Here is a 16,923-nt window from a genome sequence, read left to right as displayed (position 1 = left end):
GGTTTCAAAGACTCTTTTGGCTTAGTCACTAATCTTCCTGAATGGCTTCAAGAGCTGCTTCAACACCTTTCTATTTCTTCTCCTCTAAATTGGAAGTTAAAATTTTTATTCTTCCACCATTCTTTTTCTTGTGATATGTCATTTCTGTTCCCTAAAGTTGCCATTTTCCCTTTAACTATCTGGGCATAGGTAAGGTCTCTGAGTTTTTCCCTGATCTGCAGTACCTAGCACCCTGCCTAGATCCCAGTTTTCCTGAATAACCTCCACATTTGGCTGCGGCTTGCTTGAAAATTCCAATAAACACTCTGCTTAAACTGAGACCATCTTTGGTTTCCTTTCTTTTTGGTTACTACTCACCAATTCATTTGTGTCTCCCATAATGAGTACTTTCTCTTCTGTCTTTTTCGATTCTCCTACCAAAAAAATAGGGACCAACTTAAAGAAATGATTAGTACAGTATATGTCTTTCACTACCTAGCTGTATTTATTTTTTTCTCTATTAGAAAGTAATGGGATTGTTTTTGGATTAAGGTCTCTTTAAAGTCATGTAACTAGAAAAAATGAAAACTCTATCAGTTCCTTTAATATAATTGGTTACTAGAAATGCAGTCATCTTACAAACTAAAAGTGTACAACGGATAATACATTTTAGCTAAGATCAGATGTTCACAATATAAAAATATTAAGAGTATTTTATTTTAAATTTAAATCCAAGTTAGTTACAATATGGTGTAATAATGATTTCAGGAAAAGTATTTAGTGATTTATCACTTACATATAGCACCCAATGCTCATCCCAACAAGTGTCCTCCTTAATGCCACTTGTACATTTAGCCCAACACCCTTCCCATAACTGTCAGTTTGTTCTTTGTATTTAAGAGTCTCTTATGGTTTGTCTCCCACTCTGTTTTTTGTTATTTTGCTTCCTTTCCCTTATATTCATATGTTTTGTATATTAAATTCCACAGATGAGTGAAATCATATATTTGTCTTATTTCACCTAGCAAAATATACTCTAGTTCCATTCACATTGTTGCAAATGGCAATATTTCATTCTTTTTGATCACTGAGTAATATTCCATTGTGTGTGTGTGTGTGTGTGTGTGTGTATACACATCTTCTTTTTCTATTCATCAGTTGATGGACCTTTGGGCTCTTTCCATACTTTGGCTATTATGGATAGTGCTGCTATAAACATTGGGGTACGTGTACCCTTTTGAAACAGCACATCTGTATCCCTTGGGCAAATACCTAGTAGTGCAATTACTAGGTCATAGGATAGTGCTATTTTTAATTTTTTGAGGAAACTATGTGCTGTTTTCAAGAGTGGCTGCACCAGTTTACATTCCTACCAGCAGTGCAAAAGTGTTCCTCTTTTTCTGCGTCCTCACCAACACCTGTTGTTGCCTGAGTTGTTAAATTTAGCCACTCTGACAGGTGTGAGGTGGTATCTCATTGTGGTTTTGATTTGTATTTCCCTGATGATGAGTAATGAGCTTTTTTTTTTTCATGTGTCTGTTAGCCATCTGGATGTCTTCTTTGGAAAAGTGTCTGTTCATATCTTTTGTCCATTTCTTCACTGGATTATTTGTCTCATGGGTGTTAAGTTTGATATGTTCTCTATAAAACATATCCTTCTATTTTGAATGACAGCCTTGCTGGATGAAGAATTTTGTGGGCATATTTTTCTGATTCAGCATGTTGAATATATGCTGCCACTCCTTTCTGGCTTGCCAAGTTTCTGTGGATAGGTCTACTGTGAATCCGGCCTGTCATCCCTTAGAGGTTAAGGACTTTTTTCCCTCTGGCTGCTTTCATAATTTTTTCCTTGTCTGTATATTTTGTGAATTTGACTATGATATGCCTTGGTGATGGTTGGTTTTTGTTGAATCTAATGGGAGCTTTCTCTGCTTCTTGGATTTTTATGTCTGTGTCTTTCCCCAGATTAGGAAAGCTTTCTGCTATAATTTGCTCACATAAACCTTTTGCCCTTTTTCTCTTTCTTCATCTTCTGGGACTCCTATGATTTGGATGGTATTCCTTTTTTATAAGTCACTGAGTTCTTTAAGTCTTGTATTGTGGTCTTTTGACTTAGTTTCCCTCTTTTTTTCTGCTTTATTAATCTCCATAATTTTGTCTTCTATATCGCTGATTGGCTGCTCTGCTTTATCCTTCCTTGCTATCATGGGATCCATTTGAGATTGCATCTTGGTGATTGCATTTTTAACTTTGTCCTGACTAGATTTTACTTTTATCTCCACAGAAAAGGATTCTATGCTTTTTTCAACCCCAGCTAGTTTTCTTATTATCGTAGTTCTAAATTCTAGTTCAGACATCTTGCTTATATCTGTATCAATTAAGCCCTGGCTGTCATTTCTTCCTGTTCTCTATTTTAGGGTGAATTCCTTCATTTTGTCATTTTGGAGGAAAAAAAAATTAACAAAATTAAAAAATTGAAATTAAAAAATTAAAACAAAAAATCAAATAAAGGAAGCTAGATTCTAGGAATGTTTTGGTCTATTTGTTGAAAAAACTTGATAGAATGTAGAAAAAAGCAAAAGAAAAGAAAAAAAGAAAGAAAATGTTCAAAAATTTAAAAATAATAAAATAGAATAAAATGGAATAAGGAAAATGAAATAGAATAAAAAATTTGAAAAATAAAAAATAAGGTAATAAAAATTAAAATTAAAATAAAAAAAGAAAAAGAAAATTTTCTCTTTCTGTATCCAAGAAAGGAAAAAAAAAAATTTTTAACAAAAATAGAAGCAAAAAAAAAAAAAAAAAAAGACTAATAAATGAACCAGCAAACTGAATAAAAACCAAATGAAGTTACGTCCAGTTTCCCCTAGAACTGAAACTATGGAGCCCTCGATAGTCCATACACTAAATAGGTTGAAGGGACTTGTGCTGGTCTTCTAGGGGATGTGCTTGGAGGGCACTGTTGGGTGGGGCTTGGTGTAATGGCTCCATTCTCCATCATGGGGCTCTGCTTAGCTTACTAGGGTGAATCAGTGTGGCATTCATTTGCATGTGTGAGAGAGGTGGAAATGGCTTCACCTAGCTCCCTAGTCTCTAGCACAGGAACTTTGCACTGTCACTGACTCACAATCAAGCAGCCCTCCTTTGTCTCATGCCTTCATACACTCCTGGCCTCTACCTTGTTCATGTCTAAGCCATCCACCTACCAGGCGGCACCTCCCTCCAGAGTTTTATTCCAGATGAGGTTTGATTCAAAATCCTGCACTTCAGAGACGCCTGTGGTTGGACCAGCCTCGACTCTCTAGGGAAGGTCTCACTGAGCAATGTCCAGGCACTAGCTTGCCCCAGAAAATGCCTGTGCAATCATGCAGTGGCAGAGGATCAGAGATTATGACAAATCACAACACAGCCAGTGCCAGGTTTCACTGCACTCTGATGTCTTTGTCCTAATATCACCAATTGTGGCTGCTCTCCAGGTCTCCCCACAGGGACCTTTGCCTGTGGGGAGGTTGTATGGCCTCTACAAATGCTCTCCAAGTAGAGGAATCACTTTTCCCCATGAGGCACATGGACCCCTGCTGCCTGCTCCTAGGGATTCACCCTACTTCTTCAGAGCACTGCTGGGCAGAGCTCTAGAATTTCAGACTCTGCACTCCACTTGTTTATCGAATCCAGGCAGTATTGAAACTGTCTCCTTTCCTCCCATCAATGGTTTTGAGGAACAGATTTCTTGTTAGTCCCCTTGCACATTTTCACTCCAACTACTTTTAGAGGAGTGTTTTTCCTGCAGTCTCCCGATGTGTAGCATTCTTCCCCTTTCTCAGTCTTCTAGCCTCAGAAACAGCTCCTGACCCTCTGTGGTTTTTCTCTCCCCCAGTTCACCTCTCTCCACACTACGTACCTGCCAGGCTGTGTGGCTCAAGTTATGCCGATTGTTGTGCTTATCCTCAGATCAGTGTTCTAGGTGTAAAAAATGGTTTGGTGCTGATCTAGCTGCATTTCAGGGATAAGACAAACTTAGGGTCTCTATGCTGCTCTGCCATCTTCACTCCCTCTCCCCAAAAGTAATTTTTTTTTAATTTTTTAAATGTTTTTTATTTATTTCTGAGAGAGTGAGAGAGACAGTGTGAGCAGGGGAGGGCCAGAGACAGAGGGAGATACAGAATCTGAAACAGGCTCCAGGCTCTGAGCTGGCTGTCAGCACAGAGTCTGACATGGGGCTCGAACCCACGAACCGTGAGATCACGACCTGAGCCGAAGTCAGATGCTCAACCGTCTGAGCCACCCAGGTGGCCCCCAAAGAGTATTTTAAAAGCAATGGTTGTGAGCAAGTGACATATTTTTTAAAGGAAACTTTTGGGAAACATTTGGTCTTTTTCAAAGAAGAATAAAATAATTTTTTTTAGTGTCATAATTTATCCTAAATGTCATTATATCATATCCCTGTTCTATCTCTGCTTGGATGAGTTATCATAATATAGATAATAGCAATGAGTCATGCTTTGTAAATTACTTACTAAGCAGGGGATAAAGCCAATATAGTAAAATTCCAGAGTCTAAGAATATGTTAAAAATTTCTGCCACTTCTGTTTTCAATTATATAAATTTTTATTGGCATTCAGCTTTAATCCTGTTTGCAATGATCATGTAGAAATAGCAATTAAATGGTTAAGATTTTGGCTTTGACAGTAGACTAACCTGATTGAAATTCCAGCTCTGCCTTTTACTGACTGTGTGGCGTTAGGTATGTTATCCAATATCTCCATGCCCCACTTTCCACATTTGTAAAATTGTTGTAAAATTTAAATAGTACGTGTAGTGGGGTGCTTGAGTGGCTTAGTTGGTTAACCATACGATTTCAGCTCAGGTCATAATCTTGCAGTTCATGAATTTGAGACGCATGTCAGGCTCTGTGCTAACAGCTTGGAGCCTGGAGTAGGCTTCGTATTCTGTGTCTCCCTCTTTCTCTGCCCCTCCCACACTTGTGCTCTATTTCTCTCTCTCTCAAAAATAAATAAACAGTTAAAAAGTTAAAAATAGGACATATAGTGATTAAAACTGTATTTAGGCCACAATAAAAGTTTAATAAATATTAATCCAGGGGCACCTGAGTGGTTCAGTTGGTTAAGCCTCTACTCTTGATTTAGGTTTAGGTCATGATCTCACTGTTCACGGGATAGAGCCCTGTGTGTGGCTCTGTGTTGACAGTACAAAGCCTGCTTGGGATTTGGGATTCTCTCTCTCTGTCTGTTTCTCTCACTCCCTCTCTCTCTGCCCCTTCCCTGCTCTCTCTCTCAAAATAAACAAATAAACTTAAAAAATAAATATTAATCTATATTAATTTATGGCATTTCTCTGGTGTGTGTGGCACCTGCCTAGGCAACATTAGTTGCCTGGACGATAGCTTGCCTCTTTCGCTTTCTTGCTGGCCGAAGCTGTCTTCCATGATGGAGGTCAAACATGTCTGATGCTCATTTTCGCAACCCTCCCTCATATTGGCACACAAGTCTGTGACCTGACTCAAGCCAATAATCTAAGGATTAGTTTGCTAGCAGGAAGGAGGTGGAGGAGAAGGAGATGGTGATGTTGAGATCATTTATAGATGATATTTTCTTCCCTGAAATACATGAAAAATGTCTAGGAAAATCCCACCTTTCTTTCCAACATGGGTGCCAGAAGCTGAGGGAGCCTCTGTGGCCCTTAGGTGGAAGGTGAAGAGGGCAGCCATAAAGTGAAGGGTAGTAGAGATGAAAGGTAGAAAGAGACTGTGTCCTTGATGACTCTGGTGACAGCTGTGCCAATCTGGAGAGGGCCTAACTCCAGACATCTTACCGTGTGAGGTAATGAATGCTCCGATTCTTTGAGCCAACTTAGTCAGGTATTCTGTTACTTCCAACCCAAACTGTTACTACTGATAAAGGCACTTCAAAAAATAGCATTGATATTTCTAAAACATGCCAATCAGTATTTGGAATCATGTACATAATGGTTTAATGTGTGGACTATAATAATATTTTGATAAAAAATTGATAGTATTTTCATCTCCTAGGTAGAATTTTGACCAAGCACTTTTCTCTTCCATACAAAAGTATCATGCTGAACTTCAATAAACTAGGGGGAAAAGACCTATTGACAAAAGCCCATCCAAAATAAATAGGCCTAAAAGAAAATTATCTTTTAAAAGGCAAACAACAAGGCTAATCCTTCAGCTTAAGTTTTTCTTAAAATGTATACTAGACCAAATGTTCTAACCATGCCAATTTCGTACTGTATCTCTGCAATATTAATTTCCTGTTTCCAAAGGACCACATTTTATTTTCATATGAATATTTTTCTTCATATTTGAAGAAATATGACTTCATAATTTTCAGTCTTCTTTATGTTTTTTTTCTGTTTTATTATTGAAGTTATAACTCACATACAATGTTATGTTAGTTTCAGGTATACAACATACTGATTTGACAGTTCTGTAAGTTACTCAATGTTCCTAAGTGTTGTAATTATCTGTCACCATACATTATTACAATATTATCGACTGTATTCCCTATGCTGTAGTTTTAATCCTTGTGACTTATCTTATAATTAGAAATTTGAACCATTTAATCCCCTTTATCTATTTCACCGATCCCCCACCCACCACATCTTAGGCAACTACCAGTTTGTTCTGTTTTTGCCTTTGTTTATTTGTTTTGTTTTTTAGATTTTGCATATAAGTGAAATCATATGGTATTTGTCTTTCACTGTCTGACTCATATCGCTAGGATAATACTCTCTAAGTCCACCCATATTGTCACCAATGGCAAGATTTCATTATTGTTATGGCTGTGTGATATTCCATTGCGTGTGTGTGTGTGTGTGTGTGTATCACTTCTTTGTACATTCATCTGTTGATGAACATTTGGGCTGCTTCTACATCTTGGCTATTGCAAAGAATGCTGTAATAAACATAGGAATGCATGTTTATTTTTGAATTAGTGTTTTCATTTTCTCTAGATAAATGCCCAGTAGTAGAGTTACTGGAATCATGTGGTATTTCCATTTTTAACTCTTTGAGAAACTTCCATACTATTTTACACAGTGGATGCAACAATTTACATTCCCACCAAAAGTGTATGAGGGCTTCCTTTTCTCCACATCCTTTCCAACACCTGATATTTCTCGTCTTCTGATAGTAGTCATTCTGACTGGTGTGAGGTGATTATTTCATCATGGTTTTGATTTGCATTTTTTTGATGATTAATGGTGTTGAACATCTCTTCATGTATGTATTGGCCACCTGTATGTCTTCTTTAAAAAAATGTCATCAGTTCTTTTGCCTGTTTTTAAGTCATATTGTTTGGGTTTTGGTGTTGAGTTGTGTAAGTTCTTTGAATATATATTTTTAATGTTTTATTTATTTCTGAGAGGGAGGGAGAGAGACAGCATGAGCAGGGGAGGGTCAGAGAGAGGGAGACACAGAATCTGAAACAGGCTCCAGGCTCTGAGCTAGCTGTCAGCAGAGAGCCCGATGCAGGGCTCGAACCCACAAACCGTGAGATCATGACCTGAGTCGAAGTTGGATGCTTAACTGACTGAGCCACCCAGCTGCCCTTGAATATTTTGAATATTAACCCCTTATTGGCCATATCATTTACAAATATCTTTTCTCATTCACTAGGGTGCATTTTTCTGATATTGATGGTTTCCTTTGCTATGCAATTATCAGTATTCTTTAAATAGTTAACTAACCCTTAAATAAACTTTTAGTTATATTTGTAGATTTTCAAACAATACAAAATAATAAAATAGTGTCTATACTCTCTATGACCACACAACATCTTTATGCCATGAGACCTAAATTGCTTAGATTTATTCTTAAAGCTTTTAAAACCTAATCAGAGCCAAATAATAATATATTTTAAGAAGGAAACTTCATACTCATGCATCATTTTCCCTTGGTCAAAGAAATGATAATGTCCAGAGGAAAGAATACTGAGCTTACAATATAAGGATAAGAAATGTTATTTTCTGCATGATATTAAAACAAATTATTCTGGTTTAAAATTATCTAATGACATATTAAATGTTCTATACATGAAATAGTTTTTTTGAGAGTAAATATTGAACATATGCTACAACTTGGGCTGAATTTGACAGTGTTTATTTGGTCAAATATTCTGGATTTTTGCAAATTACGGTAATTGCTGGTATCATTTATACTTTAAATTTTTAAAAATGTTTTATTTGCTTCTGAGAGAGAGAGAGACAGCGTGAGCAGGGGAGGGTCAGAGAGAGAGGGAGACACAGAATCTGAAACAGGCTCCAGGCTCTGAGCTAGCTGTCAGCACAGAGCCTGACACGGGGCTTGAACCCACGAATCATGAGATCATGACCTGAGCCGAAGTCGGACGCTCAACTGACTGAGCCACTCAGGTGCCCCTGGGATTGTTTATACTTTAAAAGAAAAGGTAGTTTCGCTTATGTTACTACAGTTTGTTTTTTTTTTTTTTTTAAAGGTTCATGTCTGAAGCCACAATGTCTCTAGAAAATATCTGGATGAAAAGAGCTAATCAGATCCAGCAACCTCACTCCTTAGTATCTACCTAAAGGAACTGAAAACATGTTTACATTAAAACCTCCATGCAGATGTTTATAGCAGCTTTATTTATAGTTGCCAAAACTTGGAAGCAACTGAGATGTTCTTCAGCAGGTGAATGGATAAATTAACTATGGTCCATCCAGATAATGGAATATTATAGAAATGAGCAATCAAGCCATGAAAAACATGGAGAAAACTTAAATGCATATTACCAAGTAAAAGAAACCAATATGAAAAGGATATATAACGTATGATTTCAATTATATGACATGGTGGAAAAGACAACACTATGGAGACAGTAAAAAGATCAGTGGTTGCTAAGGATTTGCAGGAAGGGAGAAATGAAAAGGCATAGCACAGGGAATTTTTAGGGCAGTGAAAATACTCTTATGATATCGTAATAGTGAATACGATGTCATTATGCATTTGTACAAATTCATAGAATATACAACACCAAGAGTGAGCCCTAATGTAAACTATAGACTCTAGGTGGTAATGATGTATCACTCTAGCTTCATCAATTTTAAAAAAATTTCCATCTGGTGGGAGATGTTGATAATGGAGGAGGTTATGTATCTGTGTGGATATGTATATATATATACATATATAGCCTTATATATGTGTATATATATATATGTGTATATATATATATATATAGCTTTGAATGTTCCTCTCAAATTAGCTATGAACCTAAACTTTTTTAAAATGTCTTAAAAAAAGAGAGAGATAATTATTCTTGATGTTCTATCATGTGCTTTACACCTTAAAACAACCAGTTTTTACTAACACCTCCCACCTATAGGACACATATGATTTAATCAGACAGGGCTATGTGCCCTACAAATAAGACCTCAATCATCACAACAATCCTAGCAGGCAGGTAGAATTATTCTTTGATTTTTTTTTAAATTTTTTTTATTTATTTCTAGGAGAGAGAGAGAGAGAGACAGCATGAGCAGGGGAGGGTCAGAGAGAGAGGGAGTCACAGACTGAAACAGGCTCCAGGCTCTGAGCTGGCAGTCAGCACAGAGCCCGACGCGGGGCTCGAACCCACGAACCGCGAGATCATGACCCAAGCGAAAGTCGGACGCTTAACCGACTAAGCCACCCAGGCGCCCCTGATTTTTTTTTAAAGAAACACACAGTTTAGGGAAGTAGAGTAACCTGTCCAAGACTTGTAGCTAGAAAACATTAGTATGGGTTGGTTTGTTTCCGAAGCCCTCGCTGTAACCACTGTTGTTATAACAACCCATATCAACCTCACTCCACATTTATGGCCAGCCCAACCTACAATGGCTTAGTTAGTTAGTGCAGAATTGGAGTAGTTGCCTGTCTCAGTGTTTCTGTAAGTAGCTCTTTTAGAGGTCTTTCTCTTCTCTCTCCTTTGTGAGCATACAGCAAAATGGTATCCATTTGAAAACCAGGAGGTGACCAGGAATTGAATTGGCTGGGATCTTGATCTTGGTCTTCTCTGACTCCAGAACTGTGAGCAATAACCTTCTGTTATTAAGCCACCCAGTTAGTGGTTCTTTTGTCATAGCAGTCTGAACTAGGACACCCATTTGCTCTCTAGTAAAAGTGATGCCTTTTGTTCCCCAAGACTTTGCTTCAGTCCTTGTTTTACTTACCTTGTGGACAACCTCCCTTACAGTAAATGAAATCATCCTAATTATAAAACTTAAATAAAACTACAGTAATCAAGGGGCGCCTGGGTGGCTTAGTCGGTTAAGCGTCCGACTTTCGCTTAGGTCATGATCTCGCGGTTCGTGGTTTCGAGCCCGGTGTAGGGCTCTGTGCTGACTGCCAGCTCAGAGCCTGGAGCCTGTTTCAGAGTCTGTGTCTCCCTCTCTCTCTGACCCTCCCCTGCTCACGCTGTCTCTCTCTCTCTCTCTCTCTCTCTCTCTCTCCTAGAAATAAATAAAAATATTTAAAAAACCTACAGTAATCAAGAGAATATGATGCTGGCATATGTTTCGATTATCCAGTACTGGAACAGAATGGAAGGTCCAGAAGTAGACTCACACATGAATGGTCTAATAATTTTCATCAAAAGCAGTAAGTTAATTCAATGTGAAAGAATGCTTTCCAAATAAATCATGGGAGAACAATTGGATATCTGTATAAAATGAAGTACACCTTGACACCTGCTTCATTCCTTAAAAAAAATAAATGCAAGATGGATCATACATTTAAATATAAAAGCTTAGAATCATAAAATGCCTATAAAATATAATATCTTCACAAATGGAGTTATAAAGCACAAAATTATAAAAGGAAAAATGATATATTAGATTGTATCAAAATTTAACATTTTTGCTTACCAAAAAGTACCATTAAGAAAATGAATAGGCAAAGTACAAAGTGGGAGAAAATATTCATTATATATATTTCATGAAAGACTTTTTCAGAAAATATAAAGAACACCTACAAATTAGTAATAAAAGGGCAACCCAATATAAAAATCGGGAAAAATAACACTTCATAAAAGATATATATATGGTTCATAACTATAAAACAGTGCTCAACATCATGAGTTATTAGGGAAATGCAAATAATGTCATAATGAATGTCACTTTAAATCTACTAGAATCACCAAAATTAACAAAAAAAAAGTGGCTATAATAAATGTTGGAAAAGATGTAAAGCACTTGAACCCCTCATACACTGCTGGTACAATGATTTTTGAGATGAATATAGCATTTTCACACACACACACACACACACACACACACACACACACACATTCCATGACCCAGCAATTCTACCCCTAGATAAGAAAAGGAAAGTGCATATTCATAAAATGCCTTTAATAAGAATATTTAGAGTAGCCTTATTCATGATAACTCAAAACTGCAAATAACTGAATATCTATCAATAGAATTGATAAACGAATTGTGATATATTCAGATAACTGAATCATACTACATAACAAAAAGGAACAAACTACTAAATTATGCAACAACATAAGTGAATCTAAAAAAACATATATATTGAGCGAAAGGAGGCAGATACAAAGGAATATATATTGTATGATTGCATTTATATAAAGATCGAGAATAAGCAAATCAGTATCTAATGGCAGAAGTTAGACAGTGGCGGTCTTGGAGTGTGCATGCATGATGGGGGTGAAGGTATTTTTGGTTAATGGACTGGAAAGAAATGCAAATAAACTTCTGGGTTCATGTAAATGTTCTAGATCTTGTTTTAGGTAGTGGCTTCATGGCTGTGTATAATTGTCAAAACTCATATTCTGAACACTTAATATCTGTGCACTTTATTGAATTTAAATTATATCTCAATTTGAAAGTAGCCTGTAAGCTTCAGGAATTAAGTAGTTATTGATGGAAGTCTTTGGTGGGAATGGCAGAAATGAAGAACACAAAGATTGATGGGTGGGTTTGCTGTTTATAACTGTACTAAGATGCATAAAGAAAAATGTGATAAGCTTGGAGATCCAGAGAGCTTCTATGATTGCCTTAAAAATATATCTCTATGGGTTGCTAGGATGACCCATCCAAATCAATTATTAATGCTGTAAAAGACTGAACTCCAAAGAAGTTGAATAAACAGACCCACCAGATCTTTTAGGTAAAAAATTAAGGCATTGATTGAGAAGCTGGATCTTGAAAATTATAATAACTAGTTAGAGTATACATTCTATCTTCTCAATAGACCCTAAAGAGCTCTTTGCTGTCTGAAAAAGTCCTTCTCTATCTTATAAGGCTAGTTCTGTCTTGTTTGAAAATTCTGAAATAACTTCATCTGAGGAATTAACTTTGTGAAACATTCCTTATTCTCCCCATAATTCACTGCTATCACTTCTTTTTATCTCTAGACTAGTACTATCCAGTAGAAATAGTATGTGAGCCATCAACATAATTTTCAATTTTTTAGTAGCAAATTTACAAACTATAAAGAGCAAAATTTAGATTTTAATAATAGTATTATTTAACTCAATATACCCAAAATATTATCATTTTAACAAATGATTATTACAAAAATGAAGATTTTTTTTTCTTTTTTCATATGCAAAATCATGTTTTCCACTTATAACATGTCTCAAGAATACTCACATTTTAAATGTTCAATAGCCATAGGTTGCTAGTGGCCTCTGTATTGGACGAGGATTTATTACTGTTAGCATTGTTAACATTTGGACTGAATAAGTTTTTGTTGTAGGGGGTGTTCTGTGCATTGTAGAATTTTAAGCAGCATCCCTGACCTCTACCTACTAGACACCAGTATTATTAGATCTATAGATCTACGGATTCAGATCTCAGTATATTTCAGGGCACAAGTGAAATGTCTGACCTGGGAGAAGTCTTTCATACAAAAAAAATGTGCAAGCTTTGCTTATTTATATTGGCAGAAACCTATGTAATATGCTAATGCATTCCAAGGGTATTAGACTAGGGATGAAGGAATATAATTTTTGAAGAGATTGAAATTATGAGTATGGATACACTTACCAAAGACCATGGATTCATCATGCTTGCCTAAGCATCTGGGAGTGGTTCAAGGTTTGTTTGGTTCGTTGAAACCTGGGTCCAATGGTGGCCTGCATTAAATACAGTTGAGATGCTAGAAATCTCATGATATATTTTAGAAGATTGAGTTAGAAGACTTAAAGAGATAGAATGATTGGAATGGATTTATCATGTGTCACCCAGTCACCTATCTCCAATTGTGTCCTAAAAAGGCCTGGAGAACCTTCTCTTCACTAATGCATCGAGAAAATATTGTGAGCGAGAGGAAGCTGCTGTCCTCTGAGCCCAGGCATGAAGTTAGGAGATGATGCAGTTAAATAGGATCCCCAATTCCCTAACAGAAATAATGGGACCTCAAAGTGGCAGAGGCCAAGTAACAGCACTTAACCATCAGGGATGAGATAGCTAAGGTTACCATTATAGAAAGCAGGGCCAGAGCAGTAATCATAGTTGTTAGATTAGGAGGGATCTTTAGTAGTGGGTGATTGATTATAGTGTCCCTATAATTGAAATGAAAAATTACTAGATCTGATGAAAAAAAGACCTGAACTTCACATTTACATCATCTTGGCATTGCTTCATTCATGGCTATTATAATCAGAAGGCCAATTAGTTGGCCCTCAAATGACCCTTTTCTACTGCAAAGGTAAACCAAAATCCATACCATATTTCTAGGGGAATTCTAGTGATTATTGCCACCATCAAAGACTTTAAAGATGCACGAGTGGTGATTCTCACCACATTCCCATTAAACCTTCAATTTGGTCTGGGTAGAAAATGAATGGGTCATCTAAAATGTTGATCTGTATGCAGTCTTTTTATCAGGTGAATAACACAACTTCTTTTCTTTTAATTTTTTTAATGCTTATTTTTAAGAGAGAGAGACAGACAGAGTGCAAGGAGGGGAGGGGCAGAAAGAGAGAGTGAGACACAGAATCCGAAGCAGACTCGAGGCTCTGAGCAGTCAGCACAGAGCTGGACGCAGGCCTTGAACTCATGAACCATGAAATCATCACCTGAGCCAAAGCTGGACGCTTAACTGACTGAGCCACCCAGGTGCCCAGAAGAAGCACAATTTCTAACACTTACCATGCAGATACCACTCTGGCAAATGTCTTTTGGTAATCCTAATACGCGTAGAACAGAGGAAGTTGTTTGATTTTATCTGGAAGTGAGAGAATGTGAGATAATTTATTGCTTTACATAAGGGCTGTGTTAGTTCTCTAGTTCTCTGTCCTACTTTAGTGTGCAGGGACCATGATCTTTTCATCAACTTATGGGACATCACTGTAGTCCACTACATTTATGATATTGTGCTGATAGGACTTGATGATCAGGAAATAGCACATACCTTAGATGCCTTGTGTAGTAAAGTGTCTTTCCATTGATGTGACTTTGACCCTGTCCTATCAAGAGGCAGAAGCTTTTACTCTTTCCCTTGTGTGTGGGCTGGCTCTCTGATGTATTTTAGATAGCAAAATGCAGCAGAAGTGCTTCTGTGTAACTTGTGGGGCCTTAGACCTGCAGCTTCTTCCTTTGCTGCCTCGGACACTCACTCTTGGGATGCACCTGCTATGAATAAAAGCTCAAGCTGGCCACACGCAGAGCCACATGGATACAAGAGGCCTAAGCCTCCCAATTTTACCCACCAAGTCACCAAACATAAATAATCTTGGATATTCCAGCCTCAGCGGCAATCGTGTTGCAACTGCATGAGAGACACCAGCTGTTGCCACATGGTTGTTGTTTTAGATCACTAAATTCATTAAAACAGTAAAAGAAAACCAAAACATGTTGGAAAGAATGCAATTCAGATTGGAGGATAAGCCCTATGAAAATAATTTATTACATGACCAAACTTTTTTAAATGGTTTTTTTATTTTGCTAAGTTTTATTTGTACTTATCAAGTATCTTTAATATTTCATTGTTTGCTATTTTTACATTCTACATTTCTTCCCATGAGGAAGGAAAACAAAATTACTTATCCACCATTGCACTGTTGCATCCTCCACACACTAATATCTTTAATGTTTATGACATACTTGATGTTTTAAATGCTTTATATTAGAGGTCTGCACACTATGTCCTGTGGGCCAAATCCATCCTGTTATCTATTTTGGTAAATAAACACGGAGAAACAGTGTGTTTATATATCTCCAATGGCGTCTTCTATTCATCATTGGTAGAGTTAAGTATGACAGAGACTATATAATTCACAAAATCTAAAATATTTACTATGTGGCTTTTACAGAAAAAGTATGCTGGCTTCTGCTTTAAATTATGAGGAAATCCTTGATGGATTATTTCATAGGTAGTCAGTATTTAATGATATTTGGGGAAATTGAATGGCAGTTTAGGTTGCACTGGAATGAATTTTTTTCCATTTAAATTATATAAAATAAGGGATATTTCTGTCCAAAAATTCACTATCCAACCAGATTTCAAACTTAGATTAGGTTGGATTAGATTTAGAGGATGAGGGATACCATATTTACCTGGACGGTTTGGTTAAAATAGTCAATTGAGAGTCTAATGTAATCATTTTGAGATTTTTTTTTTGGTCAATGTTTTTCCCTTTGAATGATTAATAAAGGTGGTTACATCTAATACCAATGTAATTTAATTAAAATAAGTATTTTTCATAAAAGAAGTCTAAGCTCTGTGTACAATTATTTTCATTATGACAAGCTAGTAAGGTTAGCCAGAATACTAGGTAAGTGCTGGAAAGACCCTCAAATATGTCCTTTGCCCTAACTCCACATGCCCACCTACCCCCCGCAGGCCGCCCTCCCCTCCCCCGGCCTTTTTTAAAGGATAGGAAACTGGCCCAAAGTACAGTAGTTGACTTGCCAGTGAAATGGGTCCAGTCCCCAGTGCTTTTTAGCATTTGCACATATGGAACAGTTAGGAACTTTTGACTGTCATGAACTTTTTTGCTGGACAATCAGCACTGGGGGAAAAAAACTTTGCAGGAATCATGAATGGAAAATATTCTTTAGTAAAACCAATAATGAGGTATGCCTTGTCATGGTTAAATTTCTCAGTTGATAGTTGCTCTATTTGCGGACTTCATTTGATGGTGTATAGTTCTTAATATGAATTTTAAGGTGAGGTGGAGAGTTTTTACTTTCCCAAATAAAATCTAACCTTGCTTGTTCAGGAGTTTATACATTATAGCAGCTGGCTGTAGGGCAGATGCAAAGAATTTGAGACCTGAAAGGCGCCTTGGAGATCACTGTGCGTGTCTCACATTTTACAGGAGAATAAAAGAGGCCTGGGGAAGAATCTCAGCTAAACAGCAATACCATATATTTGATTTAAAACTAACCTCCTTGGGGCACCTGGGTGGCCTAGTCGGTTAAGTGTCTGACTTCGACTCAGGTCATGATCTCACAGTTCATGGGTTCGAGCCCCGCGTGGGCTCTGTGCTGACAGCTCAGAGCCTGGAGCCTGCTTCCAATTCTTTGTCTCCCTCTCTCTCTGCTCCTTCCCGCCTCAAGCTATGTCTCTGTCTCAGAGATAAGTAAACACTAAAAACAAAACAAAACAAAACTAAGTTCCTTGTAGTCGCGGTTGCTTTGGCTTTTTCAAATCTCCCCTTTAAAAAGCAAAAGCAGAGCACTTCCAGGCCGTCTCAGAAGAATTCGGAATCAATCGGCTTTATTTCCCTTTCTCGGTTGAGCTGTTAAGATTTTTGGTTAACTACACACAAGTGCCGCCTTTTAGTAACAAAAGGTTCGGATGGCAGGCGGGAAAAATTGACGCAGAGCAGCAACTGAGAGACAAAGCGCCTGTCAAGCCCCGCCCCCTCACTCACACCAATAGCAACAGAGGCCGGCGCTTGCTTTCCCGAGTCCGGCCAATTAGCTGCGCCGACT

The 16,923-nt window shown here is 37.4% G+C and overlaps 1 protein-coding gene and 1 long non-coding RNA gene across 3 annotated transcripts in view; one reads left to right on the top strand and one right to left on the bottom strand.

Moving 5' to 3' along the window:
- Positions 1-357: 357 nt before the first annotated feature.
- The window catches only part of LOC144237393 (uncharacterized), a 16,992-nt gene continuing 426 nt past the window's right edge, over positions 358-16,923 (bottom strand). Inside the window, exons 2-4 of one of the 2 annotated variants that reach the window (XR_013336840.1) lie at positions 14,134-14,209; positions 13,027-13,115; positions 358-413 (exon numbers count right to left, since the gene is read on the bottom strand). This is a non-coding gene — a long non-coding RNA (uncharacterized LOC144237393). Of the gene's footprint in view, positions 414-9,683; positions 10,041-13,026; positions 13,116-14,133; positions 14,210-16,923 lie in introns of those variants that run through there. The other variant, XR_013336841.1, reaches the window with a different exon arrangement.
- The window catches only part of ODF2L (outer dense fiber of sperm tails 2 like), a 47,954-nt gene continuing 41,610 nt past the window's right edge, over positions 10,580-16,923 (top strand). The window contains exon 1 of the mRNA XM_077771055.1: positions 10,580-10,612. Coding sequence (XP_077627181.1) covers positions 10,582-10,612 — 31 coding nt within the window. The 5' untranslated portion in view covers positions 10,580-10,581. The remainder of the gene's footprint in view (positions 10,613-16,923) is intronic.

Source organism: Crocuta crocuta, unplaced genomic scaffold (genome assembly GCF_008692635.1).
Source record: "Crocuta crocuta isolate KB4526 unplaced genomic scaffold, BGI_CrCroc_1.0 scaffold125, whole genome shotgun sequence".
In the NCBI taxonomy this organism is placed as follows: Eukaryota; Metazoa; Chordata; class Mammalia; order Carnivora; family Hyaenidae; genus Crocuta; species Crocuta crocuta.
The sequence above is the reverse complement of the archived record's forward strand: the minus strand, read 5'-3'. Positions and strand labels throughout refer to the sequence as shown.